Source organism: Pseudopipra pipra, chromosome Z, assembly GCF_036250125.1.
Source record: "Pseudopipra pipra isolate bDixPip1 chromosome Z, bDixPip1.hap1, whole genome shotgun sequence".
Taxonomy (NCBI): Eukaryota; Metazoa; Chordata; class Aves; order Passeriformes; family Pipridae; genus Pseudopipra; species Pseudopipra pipra.
In genome coordinates, this window is record NC_087581.1 from 21650150 (window position 1) to 21664511 (window position 14362).

The following is a 14362-nucleotide window of genomic DNA, read 5'->3' on the forward strand; positions in this document are numbered from 1 at the left end:
CACATGACTTAGGAAGTTTAACCAGAATGTTAAAAGAGCTCTTCAGAAAAAAATACAACATACTAATTCTTTGCCAACTCTTCAAATGTATTTATTTATGTTTAGATTTGTGTAAGGAAGCCTCATGCTATAATTTTTTATTAAAAACATGTCATTAGAAATAAATAGTACATTTATAGTCATAAATAAACCAGTAGTTTTTAAACACGCTAATGCTGGACTTCCTCTTACAAAACTGGAAGTGTATTTCACCATCTAATTTTTTTTGTTTATACCTGATATAAAAGGATAAAGTTGCTGCCTGAAGTTTGTGGTTATTGTGGGTTTCATACCTCCTCAGACTAGGGCTTGTGCCTATTTTCCTAAAAATATTTATATGGGAAACATATGCTTCTATTCTTGCTATTGATTTTGGATGTGGTAAATGAGCACAGAAAGAATATAACGATAATAGCAAAGATTAATATATTTGTATCTTTTTCCTGCTTGCTTATGGGAATGACTGTATGAAAAAAAATATGCTTATAGAAAGGCTCAATAATACTAGCTGGTTAAAGGAAAAAATAAACTGTTTTAATTCCCCAGAACCTTATTTTCATTAGCTATGTGAAAATACATGGCCTGGTTTCTCAGATACTAGGAAAGCAGAATTCCTCAATGCTGTTCTCCTTTCTCGTTTCTGTTTCCTGCAGATCAAGTTGATGATACTCAAATGTCACACGGTTGATGTGTTTGCCACTGGAGACCATTCGCAGCACGGTGTTGTCACAGCCAATCTTCATTTGGGCTAATTAGGGAAGTGAGATATAAAGGAGATATAAAGATACACTTACATGAGAGAGAGCGCAGGAAGAGAGATCTATAAATTGGGAATTATAAAGCACTGATGCACGCAATTTCGGAAATACAGCAAATTTGTGTGTAGTAATGACCTGCCAGTCGTGATATTGCTGATTAATTTTTGTATTTGTTAGTTCTGCTTTACAGTGCTTGGGTTTTTAGTAAAGCACTGTAACCTTCACTCGTGCAAATGCCTCTCCACATCTATGTGCTACTGTTAGATGCCATGAGTGATGGGTAAGGATAACGGCACTCTATCCCAGGGATAACCAAAATTAGCAATATTGAAATGTTTCCCGTTAGAGGGATGAGTGTGTTTGTTCATAAGGAGGTTCTTCACACTAACAAAGGCATGTGAGAGTCCCATCAAGACAAATTCAAATGGAAGTGCCCAGCATATTGTCTCTGAGAGAAAACAAGTATCACTAAGCACTGCTTTAGATGAGCCATTTGAGTAGGGGCTTGGCAAAGCCTGTTTCATTTGGGGAACTTGGACCTCTTTCCTTATGGCTGGAGAAATCTGGTGTGTCATTGAAAAAGCAGGGGCTCTTGAGATGGAATTTCATTTCCTTCACAAAACATTTTAATCTCATCTCAGTGCTCAGCATTTGATCAGCACCAGCACTTGCCAGTTAAGTCTTTGAACAGTGCCTGGACTGTTAAGCTGTGGTGTGATGAAAGGCAAGGGAGACCACAGGGGTGAAGTACCAGACATGTTCCTGCTCTCTAACTCTGTGTAAATGCCACTTGTCTGGTGCCCCACTGATACTCCTGAGGTATGACAGGTGTGCCACAGGGGTTTGTCTATCACATCACTGCCACACTTTGTAGTCTGCTGTTGAATATTATAGAAACTGGGAATTCTTATTTTCATGGGGAGAAGTCACTGACCTGTCATGATAGTGAAACAGATTAAGAGACCATACAGGGTTCAAAGCAGAGAATGAGAGCTCTAAGGCTTTTGGGGTATATGTTACACCTGTAGCAGAAAAGAAGGCTCTGGAAACACTGAGTAAGTGAGAGAAAAGCTCCTTAAATGAGAACGTAACCACTCTTCCCTCCTTTGTTGTGAATTTCCAGACTCATTTATGTGCTGACATTCTAATAATCATATTTGTCGTAGGAGAAGCATTTTTAAAATATGTATAATTTAACCTTATAATCATTACAGCAGGGCAAGGTGGTCATGGTAACACACAGCCAAACCACAGATTTGAATAGCTTTAGATCACATGTTCTGCTAGATGTAAAGTTCACCAGTCTAGCAGGAAATCCAGGTTGCAGGATTGGGATGGGGGGGTGGGGTGGGTGTCTGCATATCTTATTCTGGTTAATTATTTTATCATGTGGAGTTCTTACCAGACCCATGAAAGGAGTGACAGAGGTCAGCTAGTGGAAACATCTTGGATGGGTCTAAGCCAGCTCCTCCTAGAAGCTCTACAAAATCTCCCACTCCTGCACAGCCTACTGATGGTTTCTAAAAAGGCAAAGGCTAAAAGTTATTTATCATTTTTCTTCAAAATGTAGCAATTCTCTAGACATGATTGCAGCCGACAGTAGGTTATAGAAATCCCCTTTGCTCAAACCTGCGTGAAATCAGTTTCTCATCCTGAGCAATACTCTTTTGATTTGACATTAGTAAGTTAATTTCCTTAATTAATTCCAAAGAAAGACCTAAGTAGGCTCTCAAAATTACTGATGAGTAGTTAAGGTGGTAATTCAACTGCTTTTAGTGCAGATAAGCAATCTGATTCTGGATGTAATCAAATTAATGCAGTTAAGGGCTGCACGCGAACACACATTCAGCAGGCAGACAGGAACTTCAGTTCCACTATGCCATACTCATCCCTGAGCAATAAGTCTTCTAAAATGTACCGTTGTGGCAAAGGTTAATTAAAGTAGGAATTAACCAAAAGGGTAGTTTTGCATGAAAACAGGAGCTCACTGTATATTGGACCCACAAGTACATGGACACCTTGAGCACCTTTGGGCTGTCACCTGCTATTTAGATGCCTGATTTCTTTACCTTCCTTTGCAGTTGTCCCATTTCTGCCCTTCTCTGAATAATTCAACTAATTCTCTTGCCCATCTCTCAAAGCCTGGTTTACTCATACATTGGCAGTCCCCATGAAGGACCTAGGCTGCCAGACTCACTGGCAGGACAAAACAAACCTTCTTGCTCTATTCTTCTGGATATTTTGGAATTGGCACATTCTTAGACCTCCTAGGCACAGAGTATCACCAACAGCTCTTGTCCTCTCCTCTGTATTCTTCACCAAGAACCAAATGTTGTGGCCGAACCCCAGATCAGAGCAAATGGAGCAGAGGATGCTCAGCATGCTGAGCAGACAGTCAGTTCTGAGCACATTTGTATTTTCTCCATGCTAATACCTTACTATCTAATTTGTGTCTCCTTTCTCTCTTTAGAGCAGTTGCTGCTTTCATTAGTTTAAATACAGACACACTCCTTTCTTTATAATGAAATTCTTACCCTTTGTTAGGCAAGCAGTAGTTACATGCACTAATGGTACTTTGCATAATTTGTTCGCCACTGCAAGATTACAGAGACAATAGAGATAGAGACAGACCCAACTCTCCTCTCTGGGGGAAACCAGAGCCCTCAGCAGGCATCCAAGTGGTCTGGAGCACACATGCCTTAGGAACCAGTGCCACAGGCTATTCCTGCTTAACGCCCTCCCTCTCCTGCACCCAGAAGATTGCACATGGTAGTAACTTATTAGGAAATAAAGAACTCACCTTTAAAAAGAGGCCATTTAAATGTCCTAGGATAAGATCAGATATTTTTATCACAACTGGGTAGATTATTGAGAAGCTGCAGTTTCTATGCTGGTGAGGAATGACCATGGTAAACCTTCCTGAAGGAGTCTGAGAGATGACGTTGCAAGCTGGGACACAGAAGAAGGTACAAGAGTTACACTGAGTGCAGTAAAATGATGTACTTACAGTACCAAAAAAACAGAGGTGATTTAATTACTAAGAGTTACAACCAAGTGCTGAAAAATATGCATATAGCATTTTATGGGGTTCTTGCATAAAATTTGTTCCTTAAAACTTCCCTTCCCATTTCTCTGTAACACGAAGTCTGACAGAACTTGACGATGAAGCAATCAATGGGAGAGCTCACACCCCAAATCCATACGTCAGGGGCTCGTGCTGTCAAGGGCTCATACAGTTTGCCAGTTTGAAGGAGGCTAAATGTGGGTGGAGGGCTTTGTTTAGCTTTGACAGGTTATTGCCTGATATTGTCAGCAACCCCCTAACTCCAATTCGGCTCCTCTTAACTGGAGCTCCTTACCGTGCAAAATACATCATTGAAACGAGAGTGTAACTTTATCTTTAGGTTCAAACTTAATAAGGAAGTAACTTATCATCTATGTATGTAGCCAAAGGGATCCTTGACACAGACCTGAGGGCCTGCAGCTGCTTTAGCAGGACAGTCAAGGACACCAGCCACTGCACAATAATCATATCCACCAGACTGGGGACCCAGCTTGCAGGCTCATGTCTGAATAACCTGGATTAAGCACAGGGCAGACATGCTGTCACCTTTTGTCTTTTTTTTTTTTGTCACTTTGCATAGTAAGGCAAATAAATCAGACTAGTCTGAACAATAGTTGTTAAATGTCCTGTCTCCTCTTGAAAAAACAATGCACGTGAAGCACCGGAATAGGTTGCCCAGACAAGTTGTGGGTGTCCCACTGCTGGAGGAGTTAAAGGCCAGGTTGGATGCAGCCCTGGACAACCTGGTCTAGGGGGTAGCATCTCTGGCCATGGTTGTAACAAGATGATCTTTGAGGTCTCTTTCAACCCAAGCCATTCTATTATTCTATGATTATTTGTGCCTTGTCAGCTCACAGGCTTGTGGAACATGAAAATAAATCCTTGTGATCATATATCACTTATAACTATCACATAATTATGTGATAAATTGTTTTTACTGTTGACCTTTTTCAAATACTTTTACTGTGCTGTTCACCCAGATCTAGAAATTGCTTAACTCTAAGTTAATACTCTAAATTAACTCTAAATTGCTTAACTCTAAATTAATACTATTTGTTCTACCCAAATGTATTGGAACATGCCAATATTAGATTAGGAGAAATCTTATTTGAAAGAAAGAGCCTTATGGTCCTGTATATTGAAGCCATGCCTGTGTTATCTCTTAAGCTTTTTTTCTTTTTCTTGCGACACACACTGAGCCTGAGTCAAATCTGCAGGTATGTGTGGCTCTGCTGGGCTTAATGGAGCTCTGTTAGTGCAGATAATGACAGTGAGAGAATTCAGCGCAAACCAACACATTCGTTTTGCTTCCAGCCCCAAATGCAAGCCCCTTTGATGATATAAAATGCAGACTTACGAAAGAGATTGGTATTTTTCTTGATTGTGACAGTAAATCCATTGCCTGGCTGATGAATCCTGAAGAAGATCATTGCTACGTTCTGTGATGACCTGATGCTCCGCTGAATGTTTCCACTTTCACAAAAGTCTACATATCTTTGAGAAGCAGTGAGGGGATGGTCCAAGGAACTTGGAAATTTCTCTCCTTTGAGTATCCAGCCATCAAATACCTACAGGGATTCAATAATTGAAAACAATGCTTTTGCTTATTGCTCTGTTAGCAGAGGATAAAAACATTAAGTATGACAGACACTTTTATTTTGACACCAAGATAGCCTCTTCAAAGCCACCAGCTGAAAACAAAAAGTCTTTGTATTTATTGATTTTCTAGCATTTAACTAGTTATTCATGCTTCAACTGGTATTTAGGAAAGGGATACATAAAACTTTTAATGCTGTCTTTATTTCCTTCAAGTAACAATTTCAGTTATCTTTTTTTCAGGGAAGTATCTCTTCTTGCTTCAACATCATCACATTTTTTTATTTTTTACTATTGCAATTTCATTGTTACTATGAAAAGTGTTTGACGAGCTTGATTTGGAAGCCACAAGAAATACGAGCACTGTGAGCACTGTGAGCATTATATCTACTGATCTGGCCTGTAATTTTCCACAATCCGTGTTTGACAGCTTGTCATTAATGGTTCCAGGGGCCTTCCAGAGGTATTAGAGTACAATAAAACCTTGCAGAGGAATTATTGGCAGAGGTATTGTTCTTATCTGCATCTGCTCTTTCACCTCATGCTAACCACTAGAAAGCAGAACAAATGCTGCATACTTGGCTGGACGCTCAGCATTGACTTCTACAAATCTTTCCTTCACAACAAAACAGTAGCAATTTCCCCTCACCATGCTCAGAGAAAGGTGTAGAAATATGTCTTAGCTCTAGCATAGTTACATGGTTGCCTGCCTTGCTGTTTCAGTTTCCTCCTAGCTGCACTCACATCGTAATTCCTTCTATGTGCCAGTCAACAGTTCCAAAACTCAAGAACCGGATTCTGCCATTGCTTCAGTCAGTAATCCTAGTGTGAGTATGTGGGACTTCCTGATGAAAAAACATCAGGATAGGTCTCTGAATTTGCCGGCGCTGCAAATTTCTGAAGTAAAGAAGTGCAGGTGTTCAAATTACACCAGATATAAGCTGCCTGTATAAATACAGAAACTTGGGACACCATGGCCAAAGAAAGTGACACTATCTTTGACACTCAATATAGTGTCAAAGATCTCGGCATTTTTTTAGCCTCCATGAGAGATCGTAAGTCTGGGTACAAAAGCCTTGGATCCACAAGAGGCTGAAGTCAGCCTTCCTGTAGCCATGTGGGGAGAGAAGCAGGATTTCCCAGGGTAAAGTGAGCAGGGGAACAGTACCTCTCCAAGAGCAGAAGACAAGTAAAGGGCTAAAGGGAAGCTTTCCTCCTCCTCCTCCCCACCCTGGAGCTTAGCTCACCACTAGATGGGATGGGGTCTATGCTGTGCCTGGCCACGGCAGAGCAAAGGGCAAAGTGCAAGGCGAGGGGAGCAGCTGGGGACCACTGAGCCTTCCCTTCTCTCACAGACTGAGTTCAGATCTTGGACAACACTCCTGCATGCCAGAAAAATGGGATGGTAAAGTTTTTTGATACTCTGAGTCATGGGCCTCTTTCTGTTTAGAGTACATGTCCTGAAAAGCTCTAGCAGGTGAATTTTAAAGCCTGCAATGATCCACTCACTAATAATCTGATGCTAAGTGACCTGTGAGCAGAGGTTCCAGAGCAGTAAGGGCTGTTCAGAGAACTGTATCATTATCTGCAGGGCTTCTGTGATTCACAGTGCAGTGAGAAAACTCTCCTAATAGGGCTGGCAGGCTTGGCTTGTACTGATCAAACCTTTCAGCCAGTCTGCCATGTACGGACACTCAGGAGAGGTTCTTCTGGAAAAGTTCAGAAGAGCTGGTGCTGCAGTTTGGAGAGCTATCCTCATCCTGCATCTGACTTGGCTTTAGAGGGATGGTGATGAGAGGACACATATTCTGAGTGGCTCAGGGAGGAGAAGGAGCCATCCCAGAGATGGCTGCTTTATGGCAGCCTGTTCTGCACACACAAACACACATACACACACACGCACACATGTATGCATACGTATTTGCCTGTCCCTTGCGCACAGCAAACCCCTCACGAGCCAGATGATAGCAAGGAAGAGGAAGCACAGTGAGACTTGCAGATTCTTACCTTCAGGAAGTCACCCCCTTGGCAGTCGATGTTCACAAAGTCGTACTCTACTGTGATGAGCTCCTCGGGCTCCCCGATGAAGAAGGTTGCGCAGTGCAGCTGTGGTTGGTCTGCGGTGAAGGTGAACTGCCCCTCTATACTCAGCATGTCAATGCACCCTGGAGAAGCAGGGACATGGGGCTGCTGCCTCTGCCTGCTCCGGAGGGAGACTCAGTGACAGTTCCCACAGTTCAGGGAAGGAGAGGGATAGCCGAGACCCCCCTACACTGAGACCTAGCTGGCAGTGCGGATAGGGAGAGCCAGCTGAAACAATTAGGACCCTGCCCAGCATCAGAGGATAAATAGTAACTTGCATGTGTGACAGCAGGATGAAGGGGGGGTGGCATGTCAAAGCATCTCTGAGCAGAAAACTCTGTGTGTGTATGTGCACAAGTGCACAAATACTCTATTCCTTCAGTTTTCTTGCTTATCACAGCTGTTACATCTGCCTCATCCCTTGGCAACGTGACCCTGCCCAGGGACATGGATGTAGAATCCCCATCCAGCTCCCATTATTTGGGACCATTAACTGTGAGCCTCAACCCTCTGCCTCAACCACAGGTTTTCTGAGATTTTAACACTTTGTCCTTCTTTTCCCTGGCCTTGCAAAAAGCTACTGCACCTTTGTCACTCCCAATTAGCCCCCTTCCCCTCCCTGAGTCCTGAGGTCCCTCCAGGACTCTCCTACCCACCAATGGTTCCTACTAGAGCATCAAGAAAACTCACGGAGTGACCGTCGGTAGATCTGTCCTGCAGACAGCTCTCGCTTCAGATCTTCACTGAGGAGTAGGAAGGGCTCATCTTCACCACCATCCCTCACCTGGTGAAAGATGGAGGGCAAAAAGAGTATGGGGCAAAGTGAAATGCAGCCCCCTCCCTGCACCTTTGAAGAACAGGCACAGCACATTAAATCCCTTCTCCAGAAGCAGTGCTGCTATGGAAGAGCTCAGTCAGAAAGCTGCCAACCTGCAGCAGAGGAGAAATAAACCTGGCACCTTAGAGGTGAGCTCAGCAGCTAAGTGCACAGTGAATCTCTTAAATCCTCAGCAAAAATGCTGATGATAAACAAATGGAGAGGGAGTGCAGGACACATGGGACTGTTGCATTAAATGTTAACCAGGTGTAGGTTTAATGCAGGAGAGGTGGGATTAGGAGGGGAGAGAGAAAAAACCACAATGCTTGAAAGCCAAGAGTACAAGTTAGAAGACAGCAGTTAAAAGCACAGAAAGGTGTTTTAGTCATCAGCTGTATTGCTCACCTCTAGGTATCTGGTTTCCCCCTTGGAGGCTGCCAGGAAGATGAGAACGAGGTGGCACTGAAACTGGAAAGCAGACGGCATGCTGACACCTCTTCTGGCGGCCCTCCCTCTCTCCGTGGCCAAATTTCTCCCTGTTTGTGCCGGTAGGCAGGAGCCGCTGGGGTGTCTTGGAGCGACTCTTTTTATAGAGCTGTTGGGAGGGGAGGCACTTGGTCCCCGTACTGATAGGGTAACCCATGGTAACTGAATTCCTCCTGCAGTGACACAGTACGTGGGCATGACGAGGGTCCAAATCGCAGCCACAAATTTTCAAGCCAGTCAAATTCCCCTCTCTGACAGATGTCTTTTCTACTATACTGTCTGGTGGAGCTGAAAAGCTCTGCAGAAGAGAGCCCATCCCCGGGCAGACGGGGACTCATGCAGTGTGTTTATTTGCAGTTACTCCAAAGTGATGAATGAGGAGCATTCTTCCCTTCTTCTATTCTCCTGCTTCCCAGTTCCAGGGCATTTCAGACCTGCAGGGCTCCCTATCTCCCTCCTGCTGCTCCATGACATGCAGCTCTCTGCAGCCCCCATGTCAGGTGCTTCCCACTGGCCAGGCCTGGGTGGGCACCCCTGCATCCCAGGCAGGTTTGCAGCCTGGGCCAGCATCCTTCCAGGGCTCTGCAGCAAGTACAGAAGCAAAACCAGACAGCTCTCTTGGTCAGAGATGGCTTTCATACAGAAATAAGAAAACTTGGGGCTCCCAAGGGTATATTTGCCACAGAACACCTGATACTGCTTCAGCCCTGATCTTCAAGGGAAACCTTAGAAAGACTTTTAAATTATGAATCTGGAAGTCAAAACTTGTAACCCTGCAGGGTACTAAAGATCATGAACTCAGCAGAGGTAGTACATGTACAGCATATTCTTGTTTTCCTCTCATCAGGATGAACCATCTCTGAATCAACACTCTGCAGAGGGTAATAACCTTTTCCCACCTTAGGCTTCTGGCTAATATCTCTTTCTAATCTGTGATTCTGTGTCAAATTGTCACTTTGGTTCACCAAAACTTGGAAATAATACGAGCCAGACTTGCAAAGTCTAAAGTTTCTTGCTCCTGATTTCATTGTGACAACTTATGGACAGAAAAATTTGCTTGCTGTTTCACCCAATTTGTTGGTTGAAAAATAACTAAATAAATACTATTCTGCCTACACACCTATGGCTCTGAACTTATGCTGTAATTCTTATCTTATGGATTACTTTAATGTAAACTATAATACTCTTGCATGTCTGCATGAAACTTCTGTGAAATTGCTGGATCTGTGTGGGTTTCAAGAGCATAAAAATCACTAAGAAAATGGAAAACATTCTTTTTGAACTTTGGTATCAGGTTGCATTCAAAGGTTGGTAACACTGTATTGGGCAACTGAGTAGTTAATTACCCCATGAACCAAGACTGAATCCATTTATTTTCATGTGCTTACCTTGAATTGTTTAAATACTGTCATTTTATGCAAGGATTATCAGAAGGGAGTTTGGAATCTGAAATCCATTCAAACTCCTTGGGAATGACAAGTTTAGTTGGAAAACTGCATGGTTTAGTCCCAGTTTGCATTAGAGACAGCTGGGTGGTTAATTAGGGAGTTGTGAGGTGCCCTGGAGACCATCAGGATCCTGTGGGGACAGAAGGGGCTGCAGGGGAGCCCAGCCTTACTTTTCTTATGTTCACTCTCTGAAAAGACGAATAAGGTTAGAATCACTGCTTGACCCCTCCACTCCCCATCTTCCAGGCATTTTGCAGAATCCAGTCCCAATTCTAGCTGGGGTGTCCCAGTTTGCCCTGCTAGCCCCCAGCCTAGATCTCAGATACTGAGTGTTGAGGAATACATTCAGCTCAGTGTGCAGCTGCAGTGTGAGCTGCAAGTTGAGCTCCAGGGGCAGAGCCTGAGCCTGAGGGAAGAAGCCATGAACTGCCAATACTTTGAATTCCAAAAGGCCCAGGGACCTGTGGCACTAACCAGGTGACCAAACACTTGGAGACACAGCAGGAGCCGAGGACTCAGCTGAAAGATCCCAGACTTTCAGGCGCATAGACTGTGAGAGTATAAAAGCCCAGGGGTTCCTTTGTTCAAGGTCCCTCCTCAGAGGCACCATCTCAAGCTTTTTGGGAGGGTGCTGCACCATGATAAAATTACTTAAAGGAACCAGAGGTCTGAGACTCTGCAATAGGAAACCTGAGGTCAAGCTGGTAAGGAAACCTGGTCTGACTGTGTGAATGTGGGGTGTGTAGGGAGTCAAATGGGAACCCATCAGCTCACTTGGAGCAGCCTGCTGTGAAGGGCTTTGGTCACAGGAGTTAAAAGTCTCTGGTGGTGGGAGTGTGACTTCCAGAATGCCTCCTGAATGGTCAGGCAGGAAAGTTTTCTTAATGTGAGTCCTTGAAAATCTTCAGTAAAGGAGAGAGAGATTGATTTGTGTGAATTTGACCAGTTACTGAAGATTTGGTTAAATTCAGCTCCAAAATGAGTGAAGGACGTATGCCACTGTAGCTAAATCAATATGACAAATGTGAGGTGATCTACTCAGAATGAAACATACCAGCAGTGATGCCAGTGTATTTTAAATTCTTGCCTATGAATAACTGAGGCCTGGGCTTAGCAGGACATTCACTGATGGTGGTGCCCAGATAAGCAGAAAGCCCTCAGCAAGATGAGGGGACGGGACTGTCCTTCTGTAATGAACAAAGTGGTAAGAGGGAAGATAGGAGCCACTTTCACATCTGTTGTAATTTATTACTCACACAGGACCTATGGTGACTTTAAAATTCCTGCGCAAACACCTGTAGGAGTTTGAGTGTACAAATATTCTGTATAACATCAGTGCAAAAGCTAAACTTAAACACCCCTTGCTGTTGATATGGAGGATATCACATGGAACAGAGGTGCTAAGGTGTTTTTTCCATTTTGTTTTTCAGCTCTAAGCTCAGCAGGAGCTGACAAAGCACTATGACATTCTGCCCAGCCTTGTCGCAAAGTCTCCAAGTGCCTGGGATAATTCCCTTTGTCCTCAAACACAGGGCTGTCCTCAGCCCCCAAACCTATATGCTTCCCTTTGTGCAGCTCTGATGCCAGAGGAAGGCAAGTATTTGGGATGGGGATAGGAAGTCACACGCAGAGAGGTGCAGCTGCTGCTGCTGGCAGGAGCTCTGCCCTGCCATGCCTCTGTACCTGATTCAGGCAAAGAGATCCCAAAAGGGACCAGTCCAAGGGGAAAGATGGGATTCATCCCCCAACCCTACATGCCAGATGTCAGAGGATGAGAGACAATGGAAGGCCATCTTCTCAACTCTTCTGTCTCCTCACAGGGTATCACAGGTCCCCTTTGCCTCTATCCTCCCTTTGCCTGCTAAAGCGCTGCTTTTGTTAAAACCAATGGTGGAAACTGAGCTCTTCGAGAGATGAGAACACAGCTAACAAAGTGAAGAAAAATCATTTTATGCAGGGTTCAAAACATCCCTGCAGCATTTCTGAAGGGAAAAGCACCTTCAGTGTGATACAAACCCCTGAGTGAATGAGGAGAGCATAATTTTTCTTTCATGGGGTTGAGTCATGTTAAAACTCTGTAGAACAATTTTTTTGGTTAATAAAAAATTATTTAACACAGTAAAATGCATTCCCAGTCACACCCTGCTACAAGCTAGATAATCCAATTGCTCTCACACTCCGACACCTTGATCTGCTAACTGTAACTTACCCTGGGAGCAGCCCCTTTCCCTGGCAGAAGTGATGGGATGGCATTGCGCAGGTGAGAGGCTGGGCTGAGTGCAGGGTGTCACATACCAAGTTCTGCTGGAGCTCAGGATGGTGTTGCTGGGGTACCCCAGCCTTTGCAGAGCCTCAGGTTGTTAAACCAGTATTTTGGGTGGGTTTTTTATGTCATTCAACTACATACTTTGGAGGACCAGCCTGCCCCACAGTGGAAATCATCCTTGTGCTCAAAGCTTGTGAGTGTCTTGTGAGCTACTATAGCAGAGAAGAGATCGCAGATGTGGTAAGAAGTGGAGAAAATAAAGTTGAATAAAGACAGTAGAGAAATAAAGTCCATTTTACCCTCCCCCATGGTGACTGAGTAATGTTCTGTGCTATAATACAGGTGGTAAATGCAGTTTCTCCTCCTAAAAGGTAAAGTAGTTGCTACGGGAAGAATGTGGATGATACACTTGATACTGAGATTTCTTAGTGAGAAGTGCTCGAGCTACAAACGCTTCTTAGGGATCCCTCCCTGAAGTAAAGAGGGGCCAGATGTTATGAACCCTTTCTGCTCTCTAAAAGTGTTCCTTGGGTCCCCAGCTCACTAACACAGCACTCTTCACTCCTCAGCTGCAACCTGACTGCTGGCATAGCAGCTGTAGCAGACCAAACCTCTCTCTAACACTGAAACCTTAAACATGAGTTAATGTTTCCTGTATAGACACAATCCCAAACAAGCTCTGGCTCCACTCCACAGGAATCAGCCTGGCTGCTGCATGTCCCACAGGGCTCTTCTGCTTGTCTGTGACTTGTGGTTTCTTGAACTGAGAGGAACAGCAGTGAGACTGCAGTGTGAGTGCTCCAGCAAAGAGGATTTCTCCTGCATTGGGCACTCCATCCTTACAGTTCATGCTGATTTCTCACTACTGCTCAGTGTGGGGTGAAGCGATGCCACGTGGGGTAATACACAATATGAGACATCTGAACTTTAAACTTTGTATCATGTCAGCTGCTAAACATTGTGCTGAGCTACGTTTATTGCCCTTGTGCTCTTTCTCGCTGTAACTCATAATTCATTCAGGGACTAGCTTTTCATTTCCCTCATGGTGTCTCGGAGATGTAGTACTGGTCAGTCCTTGCTTTTTATCATGCAGTTGCAGGTCTCACACCAATGTCTGTGTCTTTGAAGAGTAGGGGATTGCTACACATTATTTGTAGTTTATTATACACATGCAACTGGTTGTAAATCCTTCAGTATATTATTTCTGAACAGTGGGGTCAGTTAGCCTAGATTAAGGTGAGAAAGAAATCTAGTGGCTCTAAAGTGTCACAAATGCTACAGCAAGGGCTAAATTTTTGGTCCCATCTTTGCTAAGTTGCATGTGAGCCATCAGTTACTGCTTTGACATATCTCCACAGAGAACACAAAGGGAAGACTGTATGGCAAATCACAGCCCTGAAGGCCATTAGGAAACCATGTCCTTGATACAGTCTCGCATGATTTCACTTCAAAAACTGTCTGTGCCAAAGCCAAGCACACAAGGAGCTTCTGCTTCTGGTCCAGTTCCCTCATACCAAAAGTCACTACAGAAAACACTGGAGTAACTAAATCCATAATCAGTATTTGCAAACCATTATTGAGTACTTCATGTCAGACCTGAGGAACTTATCAGCCACACCCTGTAGTATCTATCAGGTGTTCTCTCCACTAAGAGGTTACATCATGCTTCACGTTATCATTCTTGATAAGGGCAAATTGTCAAGACACCCAGCACATCCACTCACCATTGTATCGCATTGCAATGGTCACTGCCCTGCCCAGGACCGGGCCAGGAGGCAACCCAGAGTGGAGACCCAGAAAAATAAA

General features: G+C 43.9%; 1 protein-coding gene across 1 annotated transcript; it reads right to left on the reverse strand.

The window, feature by feature from the left end:
• Positions 1–551: 551 nt before the first annotated feature.
• CRHBP (corticotropin releasing hormone binding protein) lies at positions 552–8941 on the reverse strand. The gene is made up of 7 exons (XM_064643236.1): positions 8762–8941; positions 8230–8323; positions 7465–7622; positions 5219–5429; positions 3598–3746; positions 2200–2317; positions 552–787 (listed from the first exon to the last, which is right to left on the reverse strand). Exons 1-7 carry the CDS (start codon positions 8840–8842, stop codon positions 630–632), a joined length of 969 nt encoding a protein of 322 aa, XP_064499306.1. The 5' UTR covers positions 8843–8941; the 3' UTR covers positions 552–629.
• Positions 8942–14362: the final 5421 nt, after the last annotated feature.